The sequence below is a fragment of the Triticum urartu genome, chromosome 6, assembly GCF_003073215.2.
Source record: "Triticum urartu cultivar G1812 chromosome 6, Tu2.1, whole genome shotgun sequence".
Taxonomy (NCBI): Eukaryota; Viridiplantae; Streptophyta; class Magnoliopsida; order Poales; family Poaceae; genus Triticum; species Triticum urartu.
The window spans coordinates 557013735-557025756 of record NC_053027.1 but is presented as its reverse complement, the minus strand read 5'-3'; the positions used below and the strand labels follow the sequence as shown (position 1 = coordinate 557025756).

Here is a 12022-nt window from a genome sequence, read left to right as displayed (position 1 = left end):
GAGATCAGGCTTGTAAGCAGGGACGAAGCTAAAAAAAATTGATGGATCATGTCTATGGCTGTGGGGTCATCTTCTATAAATAGGTAAATGATCGGTATTAAGTTAGTGAAGAATTTACCACGCATGGATGGCAATTTCGTTTGAATTATCATAGGCTGTTTTGTTTTCGAGAATGCCATGGACTGTCTATATGCTTTGCCTCTATTGTATATCTTGTTATGCAGAGACAAGTTTGAAACTGTGTGACTGTGTCCCCTCAGAAAAAAATAGTTTGAAATTGTATGGGATTGGATCATCTTGATATGTCGACATAAGTTCCCTTCAACGAGAAAACCAAAACGATAAAAAAGAAAAGAAACAACAGTATCTTTGCCAACTATGGTGGCTATTTGCAATTTACTCTCCCTGTGAGAAATGGAATATAGTAGTACTTGTATGAAATCAGACTTGTAAGACTCATTCTTCTCCATCGATCCCAAATGACGTTATTATTTATTTGTAAATTACAACATGACAACTTTTACATGTTACATTCTGCACTTGCAGAAATACGCCATTTACATGATGAATCCCTAAAATCCTGATTTCTTCCTAGGAAAAAGCCTTCTTTTGCTCCTCCTGCTTTGCTCTGTTTATCATTGAACCAGAATGACAGTATCATCATTCATTACATAATAGTAGTATTTACATGCTACACTTTATACTTGTAGAAACACACAATTCCATGTTGAATCTTAGAAAACATGATTTCTTGTTCATCTTCTTCTTTCATTCCTGCTTTGCTCTGTTTATTTCATCAGGCAGGCTTGTCCCGTGGCCTGTTACAAGTAGGCACGCTTTTGTGTTATGGGAACAACGGGCAGAGGAAGGTGGCCCTTTTTCTGCAAGCATGTCACCGTCTCATACAAACTTTCCCTCAACGGAGTGAACTCCAACCCCAGCTCCCTCAGCCTCAGGTTTGAGAACTTGTACGGCTTCGCCATGGGCTTGCCGTCGTCTTCGCACCTGCCAGGCCGCGCCAAGGAAATCCGCGATGAGCAAGCAAGCACAACACCCATAATAATGACACAAAGATCGTTTTATAGTCGAACGTACTTGGCAGTTATGTGGTACTGCGAGAAGAGGTCGCCGAGCAGCTGCAGGAAATGTGCGCGGTGTAGCACGGCACCGATGCAGAGGTAGCGGCCACGCGCGTTGGGGTGCTCGTAGACGAGAATGTGTGCACGGGCGACATCGCGGACGTCGGTGTAGGCGGCGACGGCGTTCGGGTAGGTGGGCTTGGCGCCGGTGAGGTAGCGGGCGACATGGCTGCTGCTAAAGTTGAGCGTCTGCTGCAGCATGGGGCCCATGGTCATGGACGGCACCACCACTGCAAGCTCCAGGCCCCTCTTAGCGGCCTCCTCTGTCGCAGTGATCTCCGCCATCATCTTCGCGCAGCAGTAGAGGTTCTGTATTGCACACGGCGATCGATAAATGAGCGCGGTTCACCAGCGAGAAACAACAGATGCGATGGAGCAGAGTATTCTTACGCCTGTGTTCTTGCAGAAGTCGTAGTCGCTCCAGCAGGACTCGTCGAGTACGGCGTCAGGGCCGCGGTTGGGGTTCATGTGCACGGTGCCGTAGGACGACGTGAACACCACACGCCTCACGCCGGCGTCCGCCGCCGCTCTGATCACGTTCTTGGTTCCCTCGACGGCGACTGGCACAAGGTTCTGCAAGTTAGTGACACATTTAGGAAGCAAGTAAGTACACGGACCTTGTTAAAATCGATAGAAGTGAGCAGAGCAGAGGAAGCGAACTCACAGGGTCGCTGGAGACAGGGGAGGCGACGTGGAAGACCCCACGGCAGCCGCGGAAGGCGGCGCGGAGGCCGTCATAGTCGAGGACGTCGGCGCGACACAGGGTGAGCCTCTCCTCGGCGCCCTCGAGCGCGAGCAGATGGGCGTTCTTGCGGTCAGCTGCGGAAACCACTCCACCATCAGATGAGCCCAAAATTCAGCGAGATCGATCATGGACTGGCGCATGGTGTAAGTAAACTGTTGCTTACCGGGATCTCGGGCGGTTCCCCTGACGCGGTAGCCGCGGAGGAGGAGCTCCTTGACGACCCAGGAGCCGATGAAGCCTCCGGCCCCGGTGACGCAGACCAGCTCCTGCTCCGGCTGCCGCTGCTTCATCTCGCCGTTGTCGCTGGCCTTGTCGATCGACGGCATGGTGAATGGGTGTTTGATGACCAGTGTGGTCGATCAATATGTGGATGTTGATGCAAGGTTTGCTAGTCGCCTAACTGCACGGGCTAGCTAGTACAGTAGTACCAAACTGCCTTTGTTTGATGCTTGATGCTTGCTGCTGACGATGATCAGTGGGTCGAGCATGTGTGTTCTGTCCGGTTAACGCGCTCCACTATTTATACTGCAAAGCAGTGGCACCGTTGCACAACAGCACGACAAAACTGCGGTGCAATACTACCTGGGCTCGAGTGCGTGCGCGGGAAGTCGATGGGAGGCTCGTCTCCCGGCTGCAGCTCGTTTTGTTTATGGAGTGGTGCAGCCATCCAGCGACCGAATATTCAGCGGCGCGACCGGATGGGTGGGTTTGGGGCTCAGCCGACATTGGACTGGAGCACGGCAGATTCCGTTTCCGCGAAGCGAATCCTTCCTCCTGCCACGGGAAGGTCCACGACCTCGCGCGTCATCGTTCCTTCCATGACAAAACCTATGCTTGGTACTATTGAAATGTCCTTTCCTCTCTGGTAAAGGTGTCTTTTTAATAGACAATATATCAAGTTTGTGGAGAAATACATTACATCTACTCCTTCCATTTCTAAATATATGTTTCTAAAAGATTTCAATATAAACTACATACGAATGTATATAAACATATTTTAGAGTATAGATTCACTCATTTTGCTATGTATGTAGTTCATACTGAAATCTCTAAAATGGACTTATATTGAAATGTCCTGGATACATCAATATGACTTTCCCCTCTGGTAAATGTGTTTTTTAATAGACATATATCAAGTTTGTGGAGTAGAATGTCAAACATATATCATTAGATTCATCATAAGATGTACTTTCATATTTTATGTATTTCGTATTGTAGATATAAAATTCTTTTCTATAAAAATTGGTCACAGTTAGCATAGCTTAACTTTTAAAAAATCTATACACACTACACATTAAGGAACGGAAGGAGTATAAGTTTCGCTAAAAGGGGGTAATCGTGATAAAGAAAACTGTTAAAGGAGGTAATTAGCGTCAAAAACATCAGAGTAGGGGGTAAAAATTAGAATTCGCTCAAAATGAAATTTTTTTGAGCAAAAATTAGTAGGGGAAAACCCCTAATGTAAGTCATTTTTCTATTAATAATGTAAAAAATGAATTATGTTGTGATAATTTGAATCTAAGTCTTCGGAATCACTAATTTACCTTCATCATTCTTTATCCAATGGTTGTGGAGATACTTCAGATAAGAATGAATGTCGAGATAGTTGTTTCCTTGTGCTTTTTTATGATACCCGAGCGTGCTTTGCAATAGATCTGTTTCCTCATGTTGAATGGCAATTTTTTCAAAGCCTTGTTCATTTTTTAGGGAAAAACTAACGGTACCATGTGCAAGGGAACGTATGCAGTGAACTCAAAGCATCTGGTGTGCCCCCAATATCCATGAATTTCATTTAAAATTTTGAAAGACTACGATATTTTGTGAGGATATAAGTAGAATCTACATTCAAAAAACATATCTTGAAAAGACAAAAAAAATCATGGGGTAAATAGTTGAAGTGTGAACTGGATGGCCCTTTTTTCATCATAAATCATTTTTGTTGGTGTACTATGTTTCACCTCGATGCAACCCATATGCTTTCTTCTCTTCCCGTTCATATCCTTATCCCTTCATGGGAAGTGTGTGCCTCTCTCTCTCTCTCTCTCTCATGTCTCGCTTGCCGCTCCATTAACTCGGGGCTCTCCTCCCATAGCCCGACCAGGGCAGATGCTGGTTTTTGGCTCCCTCTCTCATCATCTCCTCAATGCACATGTAGTTGCAATAGGGGCACTGAGTGGGTAGTGTTGCAAGACGAAGATGTTTCGAAGTCGAGAGATCCTGCGTCAAGGGAAGTTGCGATGGTAGGGACCATGCCGTTGCAATAGGGGCACTGAGAGGGTAATGCTGCAAAACGAGGATGTTTCGAAGTCGAGAGATGCTGCTTCAAGGGATGTTGCGATGGTGGCGACCATGTGTTGCGACCGTGGTGGCTGGTTGCACGACCATAGTGAATCGGGGTGCTGCGATGGCTGTGACCGCCCGCTGCGAGCATGACCGTCATGTGCTGGAGCCGGCTGTCGGCGATGCTATTTGCGTGAGTACGTGATTTTGGAACCGGTTGTCGGTGATACTGCGATGACCCTCGTGCCAGAGTTGGTTGACAGTGATGTTGCTCTTAGGAGTGCGCGATGCTGGAATCGGTTGGCGGCGATGATGTGTGCTCGTTAGCGGGGCATGCCATGAGTGCGGCCTCGGGTTGCTGCAAGCCCGCTGGCAAGCGGTGAGCACGACACCGAGTTGATGCAGCCGGCCGAAGACTCATGTCGCGGGTGACTCACAATGTTGCGAGCTATCGACGAGAAGGAAACACCATCGGCGATGCTACAATTCGCCGACGACCGACGACGATGACCGATGGGAGGGTCACAAAGTGTCAGCAACAACAACGTTAAGCAGGGACGCATACGACAGCCCAAAGCTAAGAGTGCGCTTTCGGCCGGTGTCTATTTTTTGTATAGAAGAAGAGGTTGCGAGGCGAAGGAACGACAACACGATCCAAGTGTTCAAAAAACAAAAGACAACATGATCCAACGATCACTGGTGTGCTAATCCTATGACCCACGAGGGACCGATCGTAGGATGGGATCGGTCAGTTGACCCATAGCAGTACCCTTTCAAATCTGGATTTAATTTTTTTTGTAGCACAATGGTTTCTAAAATATTATTTTTAGCATTGAAAAAATGGCTGATTTGAAATCGGCTGCTGGGTACCGTCCGATGCTGCCCGGTGCACCTACGCGTGGTGGACTTAAGCTGCGCCCGCAGGAAAAAGATTGGCAGGAACGAGCTGCCGACAGAGAGACACGGGCCACCGGAGCTACCCCACGCGGGAGGAGCAGCACGAGTTGCTTCTTTGCTTCTCCGCTGACGCGAGCAAGAGGCCGTCAAAAGCACGTTCTGGAATCTCAAACATGGGGCAGTACCATCACGATACCAGCCGCTTCCCGAGCATATATATGCCGGCTGCTGGAGGTCAGGCAGTCAACTCGACTCGTGAATATGCTGCGTATTGGCCTGACTGTTTTGATCAACAGAGGAGGATAATATTTAATATTGTCTTCTCATTATTTTGAGAAAAACGAACGAGGTCCGAAGAAGCTTTCGGGTTCCCTCTTTTTTTTTTTGGCAACTTTCGTGTTCCCTCTTGGTGCCTACAAGTCTATGTAAGTGTTAATAATGGGAGATTGCCAATTGCTCTTTTCTACTCCCTCCGCCTCATAATGTGAGATGTTTTCATTCTAGTGTAGAGTCAAAAAACGTCTTACATTATGAAATAGAGGAAGCCCGTTGACACAACTGAACAATGTTCAGGTGTATCTACTTTAAGCTCTCGTTTGTTCATGCATGCAGCCATGACCTTCAAAATTGTCTGGTCACAAGCATATGATTGGTGCGATGGAGAGTGAGAAAGAAATAAAATGATGATTCAAGGTGGGTCATATCTTTTTTTTTCTTCTAAAAGAGGCGCTTTATTATTTAAAATATTTAAGCATTACACCCGGCCTATGCATAACTAAGATACACACAGCCAAATAAGATCCTCTAACATAAAATAAAAATAAAAAGATGAATTACAACGAAACATGTAGAATCCGTATAACGCCTAAAGCGGAGGAGGCCAATCCTTAGATCCTGCTGCCACCCATGTTGGGTAAAAGTATCCCTCGCCGTAGCCTCCAATCGTGTACACACCTCCGTAAACAGGCCTCGATTCTCCACGCGTTGTAGAGAGGACCATAAACGAAGAGTCCTGATACATCTGTAGATAACCTGCAACAGAGAAGTAATTTTATCATTAAAAACCTTATCATTTCTACATAAGCAAAGCGACCAAATAACGGCAAGCACTCCCACCATGAGAATACTTCTAAACCTGTGATCAATCCCATGTAACCAGTTGCCAAATACATTAGCAACACTACAGGAAGGGTACAAGCCAGAAGCTATTTGGATGACTGACCATATAGAACGAGCCAATTTGCATTGGAAGAATAAATGTTTTATTGTCTTCTCATGGTGACAAAAGACACATAGCGGGCTTCCATGCCAATTCCTCTTAATAAGGTTATCTTTAGTAAGAATGACTCCGCGACGAAGATACCATGCAAAGATTTTATTCTTAAGAGGTATCTTCATCTTCCAGATCTTCTTGTTATTAACAACTAGCACATCAGACTGAATTAACGCTCTATACATAGAATCCATTGAGAATTGTCCATTCCAATGGAGGTTCCATCGGAATTCATCAGACCCATGTGACAATTGCACCATGGACAACCGTTGGAGCAGGATGTTCCACGATTGGAGTCTGGGTCCAATTAAGTCTCTTCTGAACGTCACATTTGGCGGAAATGATTCCATTACCGTGGCAATAGTATCACCTTTGTGGCGCACAATGTTGTATAGAGCCGGATATTGTTTCTGGAGTGTGGCATTTCCTAGCCACTTGTCCTCCCAGAATCTAATTTCCGAGCCGTCCTTAATCAAGAAGGATCCATAACAGAAGAAATATTTCTTTGTAGCCACTAGACCCGCCCAAAAGTGGGAATCCCCAGGCTTCCGATATACTTGGGATACCGCCTTGGAACCCACATATTTTCTCCTTCGAAGGGTTTGCCATACACCATCTTCCGTTAGTAATTTAAACAACCATTTATCGAGGAGGGCCCTATTCTTAACCTCAAGGTCATGAATGCCCAACCCGCCTTGGTCTTTAGGACGGCAAACCACACTCCATTTAGCCAGTCGATATTTCTTTCTCCCGCTATCTCCTTGCCCAAAGTATCTTGATCGGAAGTAATCCAATCTATGTAAAACTCCTTTTGGTAACTGGAAGAAGGAAATCATATATAGTACTATATTACTAAGTACTGAACTTATGAGGACCAATCTTTTCCCTAGAGACAGCAGTTTACCTTTCCAACTGCTAAGGCCTCCTTTGGTTCATAGGGTAGAAAAATCGTAGAAATAGTAAAGTCATAGGAAATGAGATGACATGTATCTCAAATCCTATGAGTAGGAATAGGAAAGAAGATGCCCTTTGATTCACATCATATGATTTTTTCCATTGAGTCTAGGCTAATGTTTATTTTCTTATAAAATGTGGAGGATAGGAAGAATTCTTCCACAGGAATAGGATTCCATTCCTACAAACCAAATGGGCTCTAAAGAAATTTTTCCTATAGAAATCCTATCCTATGAAATTCCTACAAAATTCTTCTAAACCAAAGGAGGCCTAAATCTTTTTTGCAGGGCCATATCTTATGTGGCGGGCTGCTAGAACACCTTCATACCCTTCCCATATATGGACTGGATTTAAGGAGTGTCAGACACCCGTACATATAGGAATGATTTTTTTGCAGGGTTATGTAGGAATGATTTAGGGCTCTAGTTGAAAAAAAAGTTTACTCTCTCTCTCTCTCTCATGTTCGGGCACATTAGAAAAGACGTTGTGTCTGATTAGAGATCCTCTAACATCCATTGCCGTACCATGTGGCTTCCTCCAAGCTACCAAACATATGCCGTCTTTTGAAAGGCAGCATGCGAGTGAAATCAGTCAACTCGACTCATATACCTCTTCTCACAATATGCCGCGGACTGCTTTGAGCAACAACTCAAGGTAGCTTCATTCAAAATAATGCAAAAATGCAAGATAAACTTAATGATAGGTCAAACAATATGATTGGTCTAATAAATGTTGACATTTTTATTCTATAAACTTCATTAAAGTTTGCAAATTTTGACTCAAGACAAGATTAATTGCAGCAACTTTGCAAATTTAGTGCAGTCAGCTTATGACCATTTCTACGCGACAAGTATGTAGAAAATCACTGATAACCTTACCACCCCCCCCCCCCCCCCCCCCCCCCCCCGCAGGAGCGAGCACCACGAGGGAGCTTCAAGGTCGACCACGCGTTGCCCTCACCAGTGCAAGCGGCCACACGACTTCTATGAGAGGGGGGGGGGAGCGCTTGTCCTGTGCCAGAGACGGTGAGTTAGCAAATCGGGGGAACACGGTTGCAGAGTGCTACAAGAGATGTCTGATAGCGATGCGACGAGCACATGGGGATGCTATGACCCGTGGGCTGCGATGTTGCAACCTGCAGCCGCGGATGCAGCGACCGGATGGTGCTAAAATTGGTACCCTCTCTTGACAATGTTGAAACCAAGAGAAAGGGGTGTCTGCAAGCGAAGCTGGACCCGCCTCCTGAAGATGCAACGATCGGCGGTCGAGGATGTTGCAACTGAGATATGTTGCAACCGATAGTTGAGGATTGAACGACCGACGGATGGGGTTTGCTGGAAACGACTGTCGGGGATCCTACGACCACGGTCGACACTATTGCGACCACAACCGCCACTACTGCCCAGAGAAGCATGTGGTGCTAGAGATGTGAGAGTGGAAGCTACGAGCGATCATGGCGGTAGGGGGTAGGAGTTGTGAGCAAGGATGGGAGATAGGGAACCGACTTTCTTCAATCCTACAATCTGCTGTCAGGGCTACTACTATTGGAGAGCATGGGACGGCGAGGGGGGAGAGGGGGGGGGGGTACACCGACGAGTCTGATATGGGAGCCGGAGACGACGAGCAACTGTGGGAGTAGGGGGGTGCGGTTTCGCCACACATCTACGCGCTCTTATGCACGCCGTTGTGGAGCAGAGACAAGATGGTGTGGAAGGGGATTTTTTTCCTCTTGAATTTCGATTAGATCTAAGGTGCGGAAGGTGAAAAATGATGTACAGTGCATGGACCAAACAGCTAATATCTAGTGCACCGGTGCTTGTGGTGCTATTGGTACACCGAATCTCCGTAGCCCATTTAAAATAATTCCAAAAAGTGTGACATCAACTGAGCACATTCACACAACATCAATATTTATTGTCGTAAAATTTTCAATCAAAATTCGAAACATTGCCCGAGATACAAAAATGATAAATTTAACACCGAATAGTACGTAGTATAAGTTGGACTTTAGATTTGACCGATTATCACATTGATATCAAATTTACCATTTTTTTATCTCGAAGAATGTTTCATATTTTGATTTGAAATTTTGTGATACCAAATATTGATGTTGAGTGAATGTTCTAATTTGTTTCTTTAAAAAAACATTTTCAAAAATGTTAGGGTGTCCGGTGCACCGGTAGCACCACAACCACCGGTGCACTGAATACGTTCTCGCGGATCAGATGACCGATCGGGGTATCTCCCGGTTGACCGACGCCTAGTACCCGCTATATCGTGATGGCTAGACGATGAGGCTTTAATCATCTCACAAGGAAACATAGTAAACGAAATGTCCAATAAAGCTAGACCCGTTACAAGAGGTAAACACGTACTCCGTATAACCAAGTCATCATCATTCTTGGCCGGCAAACGTGTTCAAACTCTGCCGGAAGTCAAATCCAGGACGCAGAAGCATTTTGGTAGCTGAGCGAGCGGAGAAACCAGCATAGCTTCCTGTTTGGATCATGGGGTTAGAGCTAGTTTGGATTAGTTTGGGGCTCAAATAATCCAAAAGTATTCAAACAGAAAGGATTAGAGTGGATTAGTTTCATCTAACCCAACTATCCTGATGGAGAGGTGCTTATTTGAGTTAGAGTGGGTTAGAAAATAACTCTAACTCTAACAGTGTTAGCGTATCCAAACAGGACCTTGGTCGTGCAACGGTGACGTGCCAGGTGATGGACCTTTTCCGTGGCAGGAGGAAGGATTCTGTCCGCGCTTGCGGTCACGTGGCCCAGGCCGGTCCGAAGCCACCCATCGAGCCCGTCGGCGCTGCATCTGCACCCGCCGCTGAATATTCCTTGAGTCGCTGTATCGCTCCATGACCAAACGCGACGGCCCCATGTTTTGCTTCCCGCCAAGCTGCACCCGAGCCTCCCCTCGCCTTCCTCCCTGCTCACGCGTAGTATCGCACCGCAGTTTTGTCGTGTGCCAGTACCAGCCTACCAGCCAGTAGTATAAATGGTGCCGCGGACTGAATGTACAGACCACACAAGCTTCATCCATTGCTCAGCAGCAGCAACAACAAAGCAAAGGCAAATTGGTAGTACGTACTAGCCCGTGCAGTCAACTTGCAAATCTTTCTTGCGTCCACCGTGCTCGTCAGTCACCATGCCGTCGATCGACAAGGCCATCGACAACGGCGAGCTGAAGCAGAGGCAGCCGGAGCAGGAGCTGGTCTGCGTCACGGGGGCCGGAGGCTTCATCGGCTCCTGGGTCGTCAAGGAGCTCCTCCTCCGCGGCTATCGCGTCAGGGGAACCGCCCGAGATCCTGGTAAGCATCAGCTAACACACCACCCATGATCTCGCCGAGTGTTGTGGTGCTTGACCAGCTCATCTAATGGCGCGCGCCTTTGCATTGGTTTGTGAAGCTGACCGCAAGAACGCGCACCTGCTGGCGCTGGAGGGGGCCGAGGAGAGGCTCGCCCTGTGCTGCGCCGATGTCCTCGACTACGACGGCCTCCGCGCCGCCTTCCGCGGCTGCCGCGGCGTCTTCCACGTCGCCTCGCCGGTGTCCAACGACCCCGTCAGTGCACATACTTTGCGCTGCTCACTTATTTTAGTTTCAGCAAGGGCCGCGTACTTACCTGTTACATGTGCTGCCGGTTTTTGCAGGACCTCGTGCCGGTCGCCGTTGAGGGCACCAGGAACGTGATCAGAGCTGCAGCGGACGCCGGCGTGCAGCGCGTGGTGTTCACTTCGTCCTACGGCGCCGTTCACATGGACCCCAACCGTTGCCCGGACGCCGTGCTCGACGAGACGTGCTGGAGCGACTACGAGTACTGCAAAAAAACAGGGGTAAGAAATTAACGAATACTCTGCTCCATCGCACCCGATCTTTCTAGCCGGTGAACTGAGATCGTGTGCACTGCAGAACCTGTACTGCTGCGCCAAGATGATGGCGGAGATCACGGCGACGGAGGAGGCGGCCAAGAGGGGCCTGGAGCTGGCGGTGGTGGTGCCGTCTATGACCATGGGCCCCATGCTGCAGCAGTCACTCAACTTCAGCAGCAGCCACGTCGCCCGCTACCTCACCGGCGCCAAACCCACCTACCCTAACGCCGTCGCCGCCTACACCGACGTCCGTGACGTCGCCCGCGCACACGTCCTTGTCTACGAGCACCCCGACGCGTGCGGCCGCTACCTTTGCATCGGCGCCGTGCTACACCGCGCGCACTTCCTCCAGCTCCTCGGCGACCTCTTCCCGCAGTACCACATAACCGCCAAGTATAAGCACAACATGATCGATCTTATTTCAATCGTGTTTGATTCGATTTTGGGCATTGCTTGCTTGCTCACCGCGGAATTCATTGGCGCGGCAGGTGCGAAGAGGACGGCAAGCCCATGGCGAAGCCGTACAAGTTCTCGAACCAAAGGCTCAGAGACCTGGGATTGGAGTTCACTCCGTTGAAAGAAAGTTTGTACGAGACAGTGGCCTGCTTGCAGAAAAAGGGACATCTGCCTCTTCCCGTTGTTCCCATAGCACAGAAGCGCGCGTACTTGTAACAGGGCAGGACAGGGGACAAGCCTATCTGATACAACAAGAGCAAAGCTGTAGCAAGAAAAGAAAATACTGTCAGGAGTATGGAACTTCAGCATAAAATTAATTGTGTATTTCTACAAAGTAAAGTGTGGCATGTAAATAGAACTAAAACCACGACAAGTATTTTGGAACGGAGGGGGCATTATTTA

The 12022-nt window shown here is 47.7% G+C and overlaps 2 protein-coding genes across 2 annotated transcripts; one reads left to right on the top strand and one right to left on the bottom strand.

The window, feature by feature from the left end:
- Positions 1 to 483: 483 nt before the first annotated feature.
- Positions 484 to 2358, bottom strand: LOC125512964 (cinnamoyl-CoA reductase 1-like). The gene is made up of 5 exons (XM_048678020.1): positions 2048 to 2358; positions 1804 to 1958; positions 1530 to 1712; positions 1096 to 1448; positions 484 to 1005 (listed from the first exon to the last, which is right to left on the bottom strand). Exons 1-5 carry the CDS (start codon positions 2208 to 2210, stop codon positions 822 to 824), a joined length of 1038 nt encoding a protein of 345 aa, XP_048533977.1. The 5' UTR covers positions 2211 to 2358; the 3' UTR covers positions 484 to 821.
- A 7981-nt stretch (positions 2359 to 10339) lies between these two features.
- On the top strand, positions 10340 to 12022 carry LOC125512962 (cinnamoyl-CoA reductase 1-like). Its single transcript, XM_048678017.1, has 5 exons — positions 10340 to 10604; positions 10702 to 10856; positions 10946 to 11128; positions 11205 to 11557; positions 11653 to 12022. The coding sequence occupies exons 1-5, from the start codon at positions 10442 to 10444 to the stop codon at positions 11834 to 11836; spliced, it is 1038 nt and encodes a 345-aa protein (XP_048533974.1). The 5' UTR covers positions 10340 to 10441; the 3' UTR covers positions 11837 to 12022.